Here is an 18,219-nt window from a genome sequence, read left to right as displayed (position 1 = left end):
CACCGCAGGGGCTTAGCAGAACAGACAAAGCTAAAACCCCGCCAATTGGTCACCTATCTGCTTTCCTTCTCTCAACATAAGATACTTATCATATGCCATTAACCTTTATGGAGTTCTAACTTTTTTATTTTTAGAATGGAGTTTGGGGAAGACACTTGACCACATGCACACAAAATATGACTTCCATTGTTACTACCAGGTCATGACGACTTCAGTTAATCTTGTGTCTCTTTCTACGGTTGCTAAAGTAAAAATATCATGTCAATGGTTTTTGGGACTTTCATTACCTTCTACTGGTTCAAATCAAACAGGAAACCTGTATTCAGGGCTTTAGCAGTTGTCAGTGGCATTTAGTTCCCCCACAAACACATCCTTGACAACAGCCACAGTTCATGGAGAGATTCTTCTGATGAATACTGTTTAAGTACCTTCGTTTAAGTAGATTATTGTGAACTTCTCAATCACTCCACGAGATAGGCATCAGTCATAATTCTTATTTACAGATGTAGAAAACAAGGCTCAGGGTTGAATTATTTGCCCAGCCACACAGCTAATAAAGGGGTATCTTTCTCCAACTGTTTCACATGCATGGTCTATTTGTTCAATGTTAGGGACTTGCAAACCATGTTTTGAGTGTGATTTGTCTCTCATGGTTGTTTTAAGGGTTTACAGACTATGTAAGCCCTGAAACCAGATGCTCCAACCTGCCAGTACCTACCATGCCTTTGATTTTGCTCTCACCTGTGATTAGCTCCCTCCTGTAGGCCTGAATTTTGGCATCTAGTCCTGTTTGTTACCACAGTGCTAAAGCTCAGCAGAGCACCTGACAACACACATTTACGAATTGTTGACAGGTTCTTAGTCCAGCCAGGTCACATCAGTCACAGCAATCCTTGCCATAGAACAGAAGTATCTTGGATTCAACCCTACCAAAGTTGCTTCTAAATATTCCAAAATCACAGAACACCTTTCATTGTACATGCAAACATCCATTCTAGTTTTTCACATCCTCAACTTCAGTATTCTGACTAGATCCAGGAAGCACGGTCATCCCTGTTCTCATTTCTTCACTTACGTAATATTTAATGCTTACTTACTTGACAAGTACTATCGGATGCTGGGCACTGAGGGGGGGGGGGTGTGAATAAGTGAAAAAGGAAGACTTAGCTAAAAAATCAATCACACAGGTCCCTCCAGCAGAAAGGTCTTAAGTAGTTTTACTTGAATTTAAAGACTACTCCGGCTGTTAATAGACACTGGTGGCATGAATTAGAGTTGGAGTTGAAATGGACAGAACTTGACCCATCAGATGTGAGGGCTGAAGGGAGGGGAGCTGAAACTTTCCAGGGAGGGTAGATGGCACTAGTATTTCATGAAGAGAAATGATTGCAGTTTTTGAGCATTTGGAGAAGTTTGAAGTACATGTGAGCCAAACAACAGCCAAAGTGGTCCAGACAAAAAAAAAGAGGAATAGGCCTTTCAATGGTATTCAAAACGCCAGGGGAAAAACTGGAAGGACTAGGACAAGGACTGGAGCCAGAAGCAACTCCAGTGCTTATAGGTTATTAGCATACAACAACCAATGCAACAATAGTCATTGCTTCTCTAAGTTAACAAGGAATCTCATGAAATTTTATTCAACTTCAAGGGTACAGACAAGAAGCCAATTTCACAGTTAACACAAATAATGCAGCAATGGAATTACTGGTTTGGATGGCTGGACTGGAGGTGGTCCAACAACTATCTGTAGTATCAGCTATCCAGTTTTCTCCGCTCTTCAACTGTTTGCCATGCCGGGGTCCGTTACTCCTAACTAGAATGGAAATGAGGTGTATTTACAGAGAAAATATTCTTAAGATGCCAGAGAACACAAAACAGATTTTTGAAGTAATAGAGGCTGCAGTCTGTAATGGGTCACACAATAGGTTTACCTCTAAGTCAAGTGTTTAAGCACAGCCTTCGAAATTTTAACTAAAAAAGAAAAAAAAAAAAAAGGTTTAAACTTTTTTCCCTTCAGTATTGTAAAATGGTCACACAGACCAGAAACTCCTGAAATGGAACAGCTCAACTGTATCTGATAACTTTGTAACACCCCAAATTCACTGTATACACTTAATGCATAGTTCCCAAGCCTGCACTAATACAACCATGGACATTCTGATCATAGTTTGAACAAGGTCTTGGTCCCTCTAGACAGTCTACAAAACAAAGGACTTGGCAGATTTTTTACTAGTGTTTCCTCTAGGGCACTACAAACAGTTGAGCTTTTAATTTATATAAGGTTTTTAAAAGTTACTAAATTGACAGTGACTGAGTGCATCTGTAAAGTATCCTCATCCTTTTTTCAATTATTGGGAGAGAGGAGACTATAATTCTAAAGAAAAAAATATAAATGCATGGAAATCAAAAAGGTTGGATTTGATATGGCTGCTAATTGCCCAGTTAAAACGGGGGGGGGGGGGGGGGGGAAGTAGGGAAGGAAAGGGGGTTGGGAAACCTTTCTGATCCACACCAAGTTTCGTAGTTAATGTATAACTGTATGGGTAAGACTGGGTTTAGGTCAGGGGTGCCTGGGTGGCCCAGTTGGTCAAGAGGCTGACTCTTCATTTTCAGGTCAGGTCATGATCTCACGGTTTGTGAGATTGAGCCCCACGTCAGGCTCAATGCGTGGACAATGTGGAGCCTGCTTGAGATCCTCTCTCTCAAAATAAATAAAAATAAAACATTAAAAAAAAAAAAAAAGATTGGGTTTTGCTCATATCCACTGCAATTCGTTTTTAAACAGAAGCCAATTATAAATTCATTATTTTGAAGTCAAAAGTACTTATCACATCTACTAGAGTCCACCTAAATAAAGCCCACTGAACAACCTATTATTTAATTATATTTTAAACCTTTAGGCCTCAGTAAGCTGATAAACAGAAACACTTTATATCAATACTAAAGGACTACTTACTACTTTACATAAAAAAATCATAGCAAGGCAATTTACCAGAACTCTCACAAATGCTTTACCTATTTTACATGGCACCTGTAAATAGCATCTGAGGAAAATTTTTACAAAGGTCATTCAGTAGTCCAAGTAATACTACACACTAAAATTTTGGCATGTTACACTTAAAGCCAACCAACAGTTGTCATTTCCTGAATCTCCTGTAGTTTCATCAGTAAAATTTCAATACCATTATCTAAGCGTTATGCCTAGCAACTTTAATTATAAACTGCTACACAGGATTTTAATTCATTTTTATAGATTAGAATTCCAAATGATTCTACTTACGATACAGTTACAATCAACAATCTGTTAAAATCTTCAAAACCAATGGGAAATGATTAAAATACTGCCTCAGGATATGGATACACATAAAGATATATCTGCCAATGAAAATGTTTATCTTTAGGTCCCCTCCCCTTTAAAAAGATACACTAGGTCACAATAGGGGTGATACCACCCGAGAAGGGCTCCCCCCCAATCACCCTTATTCTTTGTCATGTACAACGCAGATACATCTCTTAGTCACACGCATTTCCTCTCCCCACCATCACTATGCTATGTCAAAATTTCCTGTGGCATTTTTGTATTTGGAGTTTTCGTAAGAACAAACAAGTATCTCTAGGATAATACTCCCAGAATAATTAAGAAACTTAGGATCAGCTCTAAACATTTAATTATGGCACTTAAAAGACGACTTATCCTTGGAAACTGACACCAAGTTAGGAAAATCAGCTAACATTATCCAATTATAATTACAAGTACAATTTTAACATCTAGATTAAGCAGTAAATATTTGAGGCCATAGGTGGGCATTGGCAGCCAAGTTCCAAAATTCCACTTATAATTCAAAATGAAAATCTGTAGTCTTTAGGAAGCATTCCCTTTCTTTATACTATCACAGGTGACTTATCCATTTACTATAACATTGTAGTAAGTAAATACTACTTTGTCATTATGAAGAAAAAAACTATGATCAGACAAAGATCATAATGTAGTTCTGGAAGACTACACACTCTTTCACTATACACAGTATATAATAAAATAGGGTACACTTTGTACGACAGTAACATGCAATGGTTTGGCTATAGAAATATTAATGTAGTTTCCGCTACACTGGAATTCTGTGTGGGTGTTACAGTTAGGGAATCATAGGATGAAAAGGACGATTATTAAATGCTTGCACAGTAGAGACGTTGTCTGAACGCATAACGTACAGCTATTCCTAGGTATAAACACGGAATACACACACACAAAAAAAAAACAACAAAAAACTAAAGAAGACTGACCTATAACCTAGGTGTAAGGATGGACTTTATTATTTTTGAAAAAAAGTCTTTTGAGGACTACAAATTACAAAGTAAAAGCAGATCACTATGTAGAAACCTAGTGAATATTTTGCCTGTGCATTAAAACTATCAAAGTTATTCCTTTAACAATTTCACCCCATTCATAATGGTATCAGTTATGTTCTTCATAAGGTCACTACACCTTTACTTCAAATTATATTACACATATTCCCTCAAGATGAACTTTTAAACACCGAATTCTTGGCTCCTAAGAACGGCACCTTTGAAAGGGGCAAATTCCATTCAGTCTGGTGGCATCATTCTAAGTTGGTTTCTTTTCCCAACAAAAAAAAAACCCTTTCAAAATGTTCACTTTATTAATATGAAGTCTCTCCACCAAAGTGGTGGTCATTTTTTTGTTTTCTAATGACTACATATATATATATATATATTATATTTATATATATATAATATATATATATAACATATATATAATATATATATGGGTAGCAGCAAGAAAAGAAAGATGGAAATTAAAAGGCAGCCATTGAAATAAATGGATCAATTGTATATAAGAGATATTTGGCTCATGGCAATTTAAAAAGATGGAAACTAGGGTATGTTAATAGCCAGATGCTTGAGTTATTTAAAAGGATGTCAAGAGAATGAAGTTGATCCAACATGATCAAGTGGGAATGTATCATCATTGCACTTCATTCTTTACAACAAATACTCTAAGGCAAGAGGAAATGAGTTACATTTTAGAGTCTCAGAACATGCTGACCACTTAATATTTAACAACTTCCTGGGATTTGATAGTCACTTTCTTTACTCATACTATTTTTATTTTTTTAAAAAAGTAATCTCTGCACCCAATGTGAGGCTCGAATCCATGGTGAGATTAAGATTCACATGCTCTCTTCTAACTGAGCCAGGTAGGCACTCACATTATTTTATGAGTCCCTTTCCTTTCAATCTAAGTGCATGACAAGCGTAAAATACTTTAAATGACAAGATTTTTCTAAGGTACATTTGAAAATGGCTGTATGAAAAGAATATCCATTGGTTTTGCCTGGAAAGATACAAACTGAATGCAAAAGTTTTTAACGAGAACAAGCTCAACTTTCTTCTTCCCACCACCTCTGTCATACACAATTTCCCAAACAACTCACTTTCAAGCTTGTTCTCCATGGCTTTACTAAAGAATAAAAACCAGAGAGCAAACAATTGAGCTCAAGGACATCCAGGGTTAAAAATGCAAGAAAATACCAACATGCAAGCAACGGTCCAAATACTCAAGATTCATGTTAATGAATTCAATTACTGTATATGAGATTTTCATTGATGAGCAGGGCTTTGGGCATACCAAATTATCACACAAATCATTGCCTTTTGAGACTTTGGATACTTTTACAGTTTAATTTGCAAACAGAATTTTTATAACAAATTATTTTTAACCAAATCATATCTTGAAAACTGTTTATATAGAAAACCCAGGGAATAAAGTGAACTGTTCATTGTGGAAGGCCTTAAATTACATTATTACAGTAGAAAATACAGGAGGTAGAAGATAACTGAAAAGACTAATGCAACATTAGATTCAAATCTATAGCTCCTGTAGCTACTTAAAACATGGTTTTAGAAACTAAACCCAACATTTCCAGTAACCACAGAAACATTTAAAATAAAATTTGCCATGAAAGCCCTTATATCATGCTTGATATAGGGAGGTAGGAAGATGTAAGAACCAGGACACATGAGACATGACATTTTATCTACAACTCCTGTTTGCTTTACTGAGGGGTGTAGTTTCAAAATTCAGTCACCTTCTTCAGCTTCAGACTCAGATTCTAGAAAAGGGGAAAAGATGCAGTCAAGCATTATATAATAAAAGAAAACAAAAGTTCCCATTTATAACTTTGAAGATTTTTAATATAATTAAGATATATTATTAATAATCCCCCACTATGAGGATATTCACAAGCCTTCATTTATAAATCTCAAAATTCATGAATATTAAATAGTCTCAATCTTTTCAATTTTCCTCCTCAGAATGTCTAATGGCCACGCCATCAAAATACTTCAATATTTAAAGTCAAGCTCTCCCTACCTGCCTTAAAGTAAATGAGTATTTGCAGATCTGTCAGAAATGAATGAAAGTCTGTATTCAAGGTACAAAATGGTATATGAATAAAAAAAGGTGGCATATATAATGGCCACATTAAAATTAGTTCTCCGGCTTACCAAACAAACTGCACCAAGCAAAAGACTTACCTTCTTCGGCATTTTTGAGCCACTCTACAAACTTTTTCATTTGCTCAAGGAAGACACTTTTCCCCTTTGCAACATGAGCATCTTTATACCACTTCAGAATGGGCTCTTCACTCAGGACTTCAGCTAGAAAGAGAGTTATCATTACATCTGGGAGTTTTTCAGGCAGAGTCAGATGCCACGTAAGGTACAGATGTGTGCATGGTAAAAAATAGCCTACTGAAGTCAAGTAAAAACAATAATTGTATTCAGAACACTCAACTGGTTTCTTCAATTTTTAAAGAAAAATAGAAAAGATAAAATGAGAAACCTACATAAAGAAATGTTTTGTCAACTTCTTGCCAACATAGGAACCTACAGCTAGGAAAAACACTCACTAAACCAGTGACTTTCTCAACTGAAGGCAACTTTACACACCCCATCCCCGTGCTGGGACATCTGACAATGTTTAGAGACATTCTTGATTGTTACACTGAGGAGAAATGCTACTCAATAGTCTATAAGGCACAAGATTGTTACGAACAAGAGTTAAATGGCGCAAAATATCTGGAATACCAAGGTTGAGAAACCTTGTGATTAAGTAATCAGTGATACTTGATCAATAATTCATTAAACTCAGCAGGTTAAGCATCTGACTCTTGGTTTCGGCTCAGGTCATGATCTCATAGGTTCTGAGCTTAAGCTGATAGCGTGGAGCCTGCTTGGGATCCTCCCAGCTTGCATGCGTGTGCACACTCTCTCTCTCTCCCTTAAAAAAACAAAAAAACAAAAAAACAAAAAAACAGGGGTGCCTGGGTGGTTCAGTCTGTTGAGTGTCCAACTTTGGCTCAGGTCATGACCTCAGTTTTTGAGTTCAAGCTGTGCATTTGGCTCACTGCTTTCAGCACAGAATCCACTTCAGATCCTCTGTTCCTCTATCTCTGCCTCTCGCCCACTCACGAGCATGCTCTCAAAAACAGATGTTTAAAAACACCCAAACATTATTAACAACGATAGTAATCTACATATATTGCAATGGGCTCTCTCCCAACAAAGTCCTTATCTTTATTAACCACTTTAGATCAGTTTTCTGAAATAGGGATCACAGAAAAGGGAATAATAACTGAAATAGAAGGTTTTACCAGAGTATTTTGAACTGATCTTGAAGGACAAGATGGCTAATGGGGTAGAGTGAAGAAGGGAAGTCAACTTGGGCCAAAGACTACAGAGATGTGAAGAGTGTGTCTGGGGAAGAGAACTGGTAGAGAACAGGAAACAAAGTTTGAGGCCACACCAAGAAAGTTTTAGATTTTAACTTATTAATAAGGTTTAAAGATGTTTTGGATATTAATACACTAAAAAGCACCCAATTCAATTAGAGACAATTCAGTCCTATGATTAGAGTAAAATATTTTATGGAGCTAATGTTCAGACTCACTGAAATTATTAGAGGAGTATTTTAGGATTTTTATTAAATGTATTCACAAAATCCAAAATTTAAATTACCTTTATAAAAAAGCACCACTATTTTCTGGAAGGCTTTCATGAAATGAATGTTGTCATAGCAATACTCCTGAATCTTCAGTAACAGAGTCAGCTCAGACTGACCTTGAGTAGTAAAGGCAGCAAGTAGAGGGCTGTATTGCTTTTAAAGGGAAAAGAGAAAAAATGTAGTCACTTCTTATAATGACCAGCCATTTCAAAATTCCTAAAATACAGAACATAACAGATCTTTCAAAATCACTGTAAATTATATTCTATGTAATGGAAACAAATTAAGCAGAAGGCTCTCTAAGCAACTAAGCCAACCAAGCTATACTGTCTGCACCAGGGATTCCAGACAACTGTCAATACAATGTTAATATTTTAGAGAATAAATAAGGAATGCTCATATTTTCCAATACTCCCTCAAAAGCAAACAACAAATTTCAGGCCAATGCTATTTTTAAACATGTATTTGTTTTTAAACCGTGAACCAAAGAAAGGTGAAGTCAGACTTACCTTCAAGTGCTTGATGGCTTGCTCCGCTACAAGCTCCTCCTTTTTGTTCCATTCCACAGTGCTCATTACGCTGGACCAGACTATTCCAATGACAACAGGTTCTGGGATGTTGTTTTTTTTCATCTCCTCCTTGACATACAAAATTATCTGCAAAAAGAATCCCAATTTAGTAAATCAGTTTTGATATGTATACTCTACGCATCAATCTTAGACCTTTTACAAAAACATAAAAACACAACTGGCAATGGAACCACACGTGTACCACATATAATCAGAGAACTTTTAGAACTGGAAGGGATGGACCTCTAGTCCAAGCCTTAATTTACACACAGGCAAACCAGCTGGAAAAGGATGGAGATGGAAACATAAAACCTATTGAAAACTGCTTGAACCCTACAAAATCCCTAAGCCCTATAATTTCTGGGCACTAGTAAAGCATTAAATGTGAAAAAGGCTAATGAAAAGCCCCAGCACATAATTCAACAGCCACTAATTAAAACTCACTCTGGTGAAATACCTTAAAGCTTCTCAAGTGAATAAAAAATCATGAGATGGCTTATTTTTTCCAAAATTTTATTTAAGTTCTAGTTAGTTCGTAAAGATGGTTTAAACAAAAATATCTTACATCCTTAAATGGATCACCACGGGACATCTGTTCTTGAAGTTCTTTCTGGAGTTCCTTTCGAGCTCCTATGGTTTGTTGATTCCGAACATATTCTGAAAGTTCTTTCAAGCCTGCCTCAGTAAAATACTTCGTGAAGTGTTCAACACTTTGTTTATTGGCAGGAAAAAGTTCCTGAAAGGAGAATTTAATCTGGTCAAGTGGTCTTTAAATCGTATTAATAAAAAACCACTTCTTTTCACAGATTAGAAATGAGAAAGTTCCCTTGTTACACTTTAAGTGTTGGCAAGAAGGGGAAGAATGAAAAAAGTTACAAACCATCAGTCTGTTATCCATGCTGACTTTCCGAAGACTTGCAGCTACTGCATTGATGTCTTTTTCATTTATCCATGATTTAAAGAGCTTTACAGCAAAAGCTGCTGAAACCCCTGTAGAACAAAAGAGCTTACTTAGCAGAAACAAGTGGATTTCAACCATTCTATCTCCCCATTTCAACCACAGACTTACTCCCTTTATCCCCAAACTTCCCTCTGCCACTAAGCTGCTTACCATTTCACTCCAATTTCTCTATTGTCTCATTTGCTAGTTAGGTACTTTTAGTTATTAAACTGCTTTCTAATGTGTAAAGTGAGTGTAACAGTTCTTACACTTGACAGGGCTGTTGTGGGAAATAGGGCACATTAAGCACTCAGTAGTCTAGTTTTAAAAAAGTTTTGTTTTTATTTTAACAGAATTATTTAACTATGAAAATTACATCAGGCAACTTATTTTCTTTTTGGCTTGACATTTTCCCTAAAGTCACTTTCTCTGACTTTCCCAAGTCTCCCAACTGGAATTAATCTTTCTGGGTTTCCCTGGCATTTCTCTTTTTAAGTTATAACCACATCTGGTATATACGTAAAGATAGCCAAAGGTATATATTAAATATCTAATGAGTTTTATTTTATTAAATTTAAAGATAGTTAAAAAACTAAGACTATCACACAAATCAAATCTATGTAAGTTATATCCTAGTTTTTATATCAGTACATCTTTCATGCTCTTTGGTATCCTCACCTTCACACAACTAAAGACAATTCTTTACTAAAGGCTGATTACCTTCTTTAACCAAATTCTCATTATAAAGGCTATTAAGAATGGATGCATTAAGTGTTCCATTAGCCAGAAGAACACCAGTCAACATAGCCAGCTTGTTCCTCTCCGACTCTGAAAAACCCTTTAAGAACAGCAGCAGCTATAAAAGTAAATAGTTAAAGGTTAAAAGAGCAACTGTATTATATAAAGAGACATAGTAAAGCAACCTATACTGATTAAAAGTGTGGGCTCTGGGGTCTAACCATCCAAGTTTTAGTCTCAGTTATAGTAACATTAGCTGAGTGATCCTGAGCAAGTTACTTATCCTCTGTGCCTCAGTTTCCTCACATATATATATGTGGATAATAAAACTTGCCTCACAGGGTTTCTGTATTACATGAGTTAATAATTAGAACAGGTTGAAACCTGATGTTACTATTAACATTACTACATTTTTTCATCTACCTATATATAGACTATCTAAGACTTCAATAGCAAATATGCTAAATTTCTTTCTCAATCTGCTTAGCTCTGATCTTACTGTATCTTTTGAACAAACCTCATTTTGGTCTTTAGTTTTTTGCCACTTGTTTGGACACAAAGCTAGGAAACACTGTGTAGCAAATTAAACTAAATGATACACCTCCAAATCACATTTCAATGACAGTCTACCTAAATACCTAAAATCCTCTCAAATCTGTGGCAAAATTAAGATTTAATGTTCCCCTCTTTGACCCCAACCTTCTGTATCCACAAAGCATACTGTTGTTCATACCTTTTTTACCTCATCTTCAAAACCTTTCTCCAGGTATTTGTAGCGCCTGATTAACTTGTTAAAAACCTATGAAGAACAGTAATGGAATTTAATAACTTGATATCTACACATGCCAGATTCCTAAAAGATCTAAGTATCTCATAGTATCTTTAGAGCATCAAAGAAGGGAAACTTCCACTGGATGTAAGAATTTACAAGCTATTTAAAAAGCCCACTTGGGAAGAATCTGTCAACTCTCAAAACTTACAATATAACACTTTAATAGCCACCCACGATAGATTTTTATTGCCAGATATTAAAGCAAGGACTATTTATTGCTTAAATACAAGTCATTTACCCATCTGTAGGATTATTAACAGAATAAGATCAGAGAATATAGTTCTACTTTCCCAAAGATAGGTAACAAATTTCTAGGTTAGGAGCACTTGAATTCTTTGCTTACAATAACACAAACTATGTATGAAACCTTTGAATGAAATTTTGATTGGTAAGCTAATCTGCCTATTAACTCATTCATCTTTTAAAAAAAAATTTTTTTTTCAATGTTTATTTATTTTTGGGACAGAGAGAGACAGAGCATGAACGGGGGAGGGGCAGAGAGAGAGGGAGACACAGAATCGGAAACAGGCTCCAGGCTCTGAGCCATCAGCCCAGAGCCCGACGCGGGGCTCGAACTCACGGACCGCGAGATCGTGACCTGGCTGAAGTCGGACGCTTAACCGACTGCACCACCCAGGCGCCCCTTATTCATCTTTAAAAAGTTACAGGCAGGGGCGCCTGGGTGGCTCAGTCGGTTAAGCGTCCGACTTTGGCTCAGGTCATGATCTCACAGTTCGTGGGTTCGAGCCCTGCGTCGGGCTCTGTGCTGACAGCTCAGAGCCTGGAGCCTGGTTCAGATTCTGTGTCTCCCTCTCTCTCTGCCCCTCCCCTGCTCATGCTCTGTCTCAAAAATAAATAAACATTAAAAAAAATTAAAAATAAAATAAAATAAAAAGTTACAGGCAGAAATAATTGAATGAAATGACAAGGAAATGATTTTCCTTTTCAGTTTGAGGGTTTTCCTTAAAAATGGATTAATTCCAAAGGGACAAACAGGAAAATAATTCAATCTTTTCTACTTTGTTTTCCTCAACACATTTGAAATTTCTAGTTCATTAATATTACACCAAAAAGTAAATCTTCAGTTCAGATTCTTTCAACTTTCTATTTGTAACCTCTTAAAAGCAGACTACTCCTATTCAGATGGATAATAGCTAACTGAAATAAATATATAGTTTCATTTACCTGAGCAAATGCTTGCATGGTTTCTAGGTCTTCTTGTGCTGCGAACACACAGACATCTGTACGCATCATGTCATCTGCCAGTGTACCACCTGGGGCTAAGGTATATTTTACAAAAAATTTGCAGTGACCTTCATTTAAAATTAGTAATTATTTCAATCTTACTTTCTGGAAGGATTCTCATTATAAAATAAAATGATACAAATTCTAAAAGATGATCTGAGAGCAAAGTCACTATCTCAAAAGCAACATGGTTGGTTGGTGAATAAAGTGAAACAACTTGAGAGAATAACCCCTTTCAGCAACCCAGTTAAACTCACTGCATTAACCATTCAACAGTACCAAATCTGTCACTCAAGTGATGTTTTAAGTTGCTTTTGATAATGTAACTTTCCATACAGAAAACAACCCTTCAAGTTTCCTAAGAGGCTGGGCCATAAAAACTTACAAGTTAGTCTTTATCTTTCATATACATTTGTAAGTATTTATGGATAAAGTGAGTCTGATATACACTTTGAAATATGGGGGAGGGGGATGAAGTCAGGGGGAACACAGCCAGACTAAGACTGTTAACAATTAAGTAGGGTAACAGCCAAGAAGTTCATTTTACTATTCTCTTTAGGATATATTTGAAAATTTCCTTAGTAAAGGTTTAAGAAAGGATTTTAAAAGCAGATTTAGGGTTAGTATTGTAAGTAGAAAATAGATATTTCTTACTACAAACTGCTAATATAATGGAATATATTAGAACATATGAACGTTAAGTTCTTGGTTCCACCACTGAGTAATTATTTGACTGCATGTAAGTTACTGAAGCCTTTTAAGCCTCCATTCCACAGGCTTACAAATAAGAGTTCTGATTCTAGCAGCTTGGCCCTGAGGATCAATATCATATCACTGTGAAAACATTTTGAAATGTCTTAAAGAGCTATGGAAATGAAATTATCATCATCATTTGAAGATATTTAACTAAATGACACATTCTTTTAAGACATCCTGAGCTGGTGAGGGTGGAGGTGGAAGTTAGAGCAGTGCTGTGCAACAGAAACATAATGTGAGCCACATGATGTAATTTTATATCTTCTAGTAACTTCATTAAAAATATTAAAAACAGGGACACCTGGGTGGCTGTTAAGTGCCCAACTTTTGATTCCGGCTCAGGTCATGATCTTGCAGTTTTAAGAACCCCACGTGTGTCAGGGCTCTCTGCTGGGCGTGGAGCCTACTTAAGAGTTCCTCAGAGGGTGCCTAGGGTGGCTCAGTCAGTTAAGCGTCCAACTCTTGATTTTGGCTCAGGTCATGATCTCACACTTCATGAGTTTGAGCCCCACACTGGGTTCTGTGCAGAGCCTGCTTGGGATTCTCTCACTCTGTGCCCCGCCCCCCAAAAGATAAATAAACATTAAGAAAACCTGTAAACTGTCTTAGTTATTCCTTATAAAAAAATGAGTTTCTCTGCCCCTCTCCCTGGCTCAGGCTCTTTCTCTCCCCACCCCCCCCCAAAAAAGGTGCAATTTTAATATACTCTAATCCAACATATCAAAAATATTGATTCTAACATTTCAGTATTCAAAATATTATTGACATGTCTTACATTCTTTTTTATATCAAGTCTTTAAAATTCAATGTATATTTGACACTTATAGGACATCTCAATTTAGATTAGCCACACTCTAAGTGATTGTGGCTAATGTACTGAAGAATGTAGGATTAGTCCTCAGGCATACAGAAGTAGTATTTCATAAGACTACATAAGAGGCTAAGATTTCTCCATTAATGGAGAGTGTTCAAACACAGTTTGGAAAAATTACTGATTGGGGATGTAGTAGGGATGTACATATCAGAAAAGTCATCTCCAAATGTTATGATTTTCTAACAGATTTCAACTATAAAGCTAGACAGAGCAAGATAATTTGCTAAACTACTATGACCTGGGGGCGGGGGGGAATGGAAAAATCCTAAGAAAGTAAAAAAGCCAAAAACAAAGCCACCCCAATTTGACAGGTTTGTCAAATAGTCCATGTTCTGGATTCCACATAATCTCTATACATCACATTTCCCACAAAACCCAGACACTTACCCAGCATTCCGCCAGCCACCAGAATGTCAAAGAGTGTTTCTGCATATCGGCGGTAATCAAGTTTTGCTCCAGAAGCATCAAGAAACTTTGCTACTGCTTCCAAATCAGTACCAGTTTCAGTTAAGCCTTGAATAATACAGTCTTGAAACTGAGTAGGGTCAAACCTCTCTTTTTCATCTGGGGGGAAAACCCCACAACATTTAGTTTTAAAAGGCTTACCAAAATGCCATGAAACCACCACCTTATGAAAGTGTAACTACTGAATAAGTTAACCACATGTATCACAATCTCATTTATTTCAACACCTGAAAAAAACAAAACACAAAGCTTACCCAAGACCTGCAAAGCAAGCAGACACAATAAAAGACTACACATATCCTCTGCAAATGCAAGGCATGACTGCCTAGTCACAAGAATTGTGTGGCTTTTCTCCTACTATTTTTTTCACACAAGTCTCATAAATGAGTTAAATGAGCTAGTGTGTTCCTACTGCCAGGAGGCAATTTCTACTCCAAATGCTCTCCTATTGCCTCTGGGCTCTTCTGAAATTTAGGACATCCTCTAAACCTCAGGTAAATTTTATTCTTGAGTGAAATTCTGTCTAAATGCTGGAGCTCTTGATTCTTTTCTTTAAATGCCCATAACACTTTATGTTTGTATGTTTGTTTTAAATCATTCATTTGGTACTTAACAGTGCTTTAGGGACATACCCAGCTTTGTTGACTTCCCTATCTAGGTTAGATGCTACCTTAATTTTCACACAGCCCTAGAGTGACCAACTCCTCCCTGTCTGCCCAAGACTTTGTGTTAGCACTGAAAAGCCTAGGTCCTGAGAACTGTCTTCAGTCCCAGGCAAACTGGGATGATTGTTCATGCTACCCAGGACCCCACCATGAGGAACTAGGAGGGCATGAGTTATCTCAATGTGGAACTGGGGAAATGACACCTCTTCCTGATGCTAGTAACAATAAAATGACTTGGTATCACCACATCCTCAAGGGGATACAGACTTTTCCCTATTACTGCTGAATTGCTCAGTTTCCAACTCCTCTTCCTCCTCTTGAGAAAATTTATTTAGGTTAAATCTAGAGAAATCTGAAAAGACTAGAATCAAATCACTGTTTAGTCTCCCCACTACAAGAGGACTGTCTATGATCAGGGATTACAAAAGATTATGTAATATATATCTCAAAGTGTCTGTTACCCAGGGTAGAAAAAAACAATCTATAACCCGTAGCTGACCCAGTTCTATTTCCTCAAAATCTCCTGTAAAATAAGGTCAATGTGGCTTTTGAACAGTAACACTGAAAAATCCTGGTGAAAGTATTAAGCCCAATACAAAATATATCTGAGATCACACCCCACTTAACTTTGTGTCACCAATAAGTGCTTTGCTACAGAATATTCACCTAACTACCCACTAATAGAGAGAAGAAGCTAACAGAATTCTAGTACTTGTCTGTGAGAAATATTTAATTTCAAAAGACATTACAGTGTGAACTCTGTTCCATAATTAGCTTCCATGTGTAAAGTCTGGTTTTTCTCTCAGAAATCTTCACAAAGTTTGGGAAAAACCAGCAATTGCATTAGGAGCTCCCTTTCATAAATTAACTTTTCCCCTCAAGCAAGTCTGCTTAAATAAAATTTAGCTAGTGAAAATGCACTCCATACTTAAAAAAAAAAAAAGGTACTTTATCCTCAAAATAAAAAGACCATTCACTATAGAGATATATATGTTGATACTAAAAACTAAAGGCTTAGAAAAGCAGTAAAAATACTAAGGGTATATCTGAAATGGCAGTCAACTAGAAATTCAAGTTCCTTTCTCATATTTTCTCTCAAAAGATTTACTATTAAGCAACTGCCTGGCAGAAAAACCAAGATATCAAACTTGTTCTGGAAGTTTGGAGAGAGACTTTAAAACATATTTACCTCTTTTTCTGGTTTTAAAACGCTGGCCTGATAGCGTTGGCTTTTGCTGCTTTTGATTATTCATAAAAGACACCCTAAGAAAAGGAAAATAAAGCCTTAAAAATATCAGTGCCATAACATTTTGTTCTAAAAACAAAGCATCAAACCTTGGTGTAGTCACAATATAAATCAAATATAACACTTTCAGCCTGGCAGTACCTGGGGCAGACACCAAGAATTAATGTAACTTCAAATCCTGCATTTCTCCCTACAAGAAACTCTGAAGATGTACGGTGTAGTACCCTTTTAAAAGACCTTATAGCAGCACCATAGTGACTAGGGGCAAATCACCCATCATAAACATAATTGTTTGGTTTCCTCCTCGTTCCTCTTTGAATTCGCCTGCATATTCCACTACTTCTAAGCACCACAGAAGTCTAAGCGAGATTGCCACCATTGCCGCGAGGTATCCAAAACGTGTACGTCGATTTTCAGACACCGTCAAAGGGTGAATCCTTTCTACCGTGGGCCTATGAGCAGCACCACCCTATGAAGTTGTGCCCGTGACTGCAGCGGCCGCTTGCACCACTCCAGCCTGCAAAATGAACTGAGAGCCGGCCTAGCCTCCTTTGCCCCGTACCCTGCAATCCAAGTCTCCTCCCCGAGCACGTGTCTCCCTATCCACACCCTTCCTGCGTCTGCCGCTCGAACGAGATAACCCACCCCCCACCCAGAACCCCCTCGGCCCCTGCGGGGCGCCGCAGGGGCGAGCTCTCGGCCCGCAGCCCCTTCTCCACTGACCCCGTCGCCGGTGGTGGCGGCCGCCGCAACGAGCGGACCACAGGCGCCGAGGCGCTTCGCGCCGGGGGCCCCGCCGCCCCGTACATCCGCCCGCCCTCCAGCGAAAGCAGAGGTGGTGGAGGCGGCCGCAGAGGTGGTGGCTGCTCCCCCGCCCCTCCCGCCAGAACCCCCCACGCGTACATCACCCAACAGAGGCCGCAGCGGCTTTGTTACCCAGGCCAGGCAAGGCCGCTGGGGGGAGGGGGGTCCCTCGGTCTCTGGGGCCGCAGCGCACCCCCGGGCCCCACGTCCCGGTCCGGGCCGCAGACCCTCGACCTCCCTGCTGAGGTGGCGGCAGTGGCCCTCGAATCCAGGCCCCGGATCCGGCCTGGCCTCAGGCGGCGGCTCAGACCCATTCAAGCCGGGCCACACCAGACCTGCCGGTCCCCACCCCCCTGCCCGGCGACTGAGGGCCACAACCTTGTCCCGAGACAAGCGAGCGTCGCGCCTCACCGACTTTAAGGCGAAGAGAAAAGAGCCAGAAATCCCCGATGTGGCAGCAACTGCGGCGGTGTCTCCTCTGCGACCGGAACTAACGCGAGGAGGAGGGAAGAGGTGTCACCCCCGCCCCGGCCGGCCTCCTATCGCGAGATTTCTTCCTCAAGCGTCCTCCCCGCGTCCCCCGTAGACGAGGCCTTTAGCCTCCGCCTTTTCCATTCCTCGGGATTCGGGGTGGGAAAGTAGGAAAGGACAGAGAGAAGGGTTTTCAAGTCTTCTTTGTTCCTTTATTGGGTTCAAGGTTTTGCAGAAACGTATCCTGTCCTAGCCTTTCTTCCTTCTCTGCCCCTTGCGGCCTCGTAGCACACGGAGGGGTTAGAAGAACAAATACCCCGCCCCCCATCCCCGCCAATCCTGAAGAATTTGGATACGGCCGCCCGGAGTCCCTCCCAGTAGACCCCCCCCCCCCCCCCCCGCCGGAAGTCGAAGCCTGAGTACTTGGTGCACTCGGGCTCTTTCTAGGGCGGTGGCTGAGCTTGGCTAAGGGTCCTTAGCTGACCTCCGCTCCCGTTGGGGTTAGTAGAACTCGCTCAGGCTAGTCCGAAGCGGGGCGACTTTGCTTTGCGGTGCTGCTGGCTGGCTGGGGTCGTGCACTGCCTCTCTTAG

General features: G+C 38.9%; 1 protein-coding gene across 5 annotated transcripts; it reads right to left on the bottom strand.

Annotated features, from left to right (window-relative positions):
• Window positions 1–1,610: 1,610 nt before the first annotated feature.
• BZW1 (basic leucine zipper and W2 domains 1) lies at window positions 1,611–17,867 on the bottom strand. Of its 5 annotated transcripts, none has more exons than XM_086719239.1 (12): window positions 17,536–17,867; window positions 16,297–16,370; window positions 14,365–14,541; window positions 12,288–12,382; window positions 11,004–11,069; window positions 10,253–10,388; window positions 9,473–9,582; window positions 9,158–9,328; window positions 8,533–8,679; window positions 8,038–8,176; window positions 6,556–6,678; window positions 1,611–6,131 (listed from the first exon to the last, which is right to left on the bottom strand). In XM_086719239.1, the coding sequence occupies exons 2-12, from the start codon at window positions 16,358–16,360 to the stop codon at window positions 6,100–6,102; spliced, it is 1,260 nt and encodes a 419-aa protein (XP_086575365.1). In that variant the 5' UTR covers window positions 16,361–16,370; window positions 17,536–17,867; the 3' UTR covers window positions 1,611–6,099. The 5 variants fall into 5 exon arrangements, with proteins under 5 accessions (XP_086575365.1, XP_025768163.1, XP_025768162.1 ...); XM_025912378.2 differs by having other exon boundaries at window positions 17,573–17,867; XM_025912377.2 differs by having other exon boundaries at window positions 17,569–17,866.
• Between the last annotated feature and the right edge of the window lie 352 nt (window positions 17,868–18,219).

Source organism: Puma concolor, chromosome C1, assembly GCF_028749965.1.
Source record: "Puma concolor isolate L17-30 chromosome C1, mPumCon1.1.hap2, whole genome shotgun sequence".
Lineage (NCBI taxonomy): Eukaryota > Metazoa > Chordata > Mammalia > Carnivora > Felidae > Puma > Puma concolor.
This window is presented reverse-complemented; position numbering and strand designations above follow the sequence as displayed.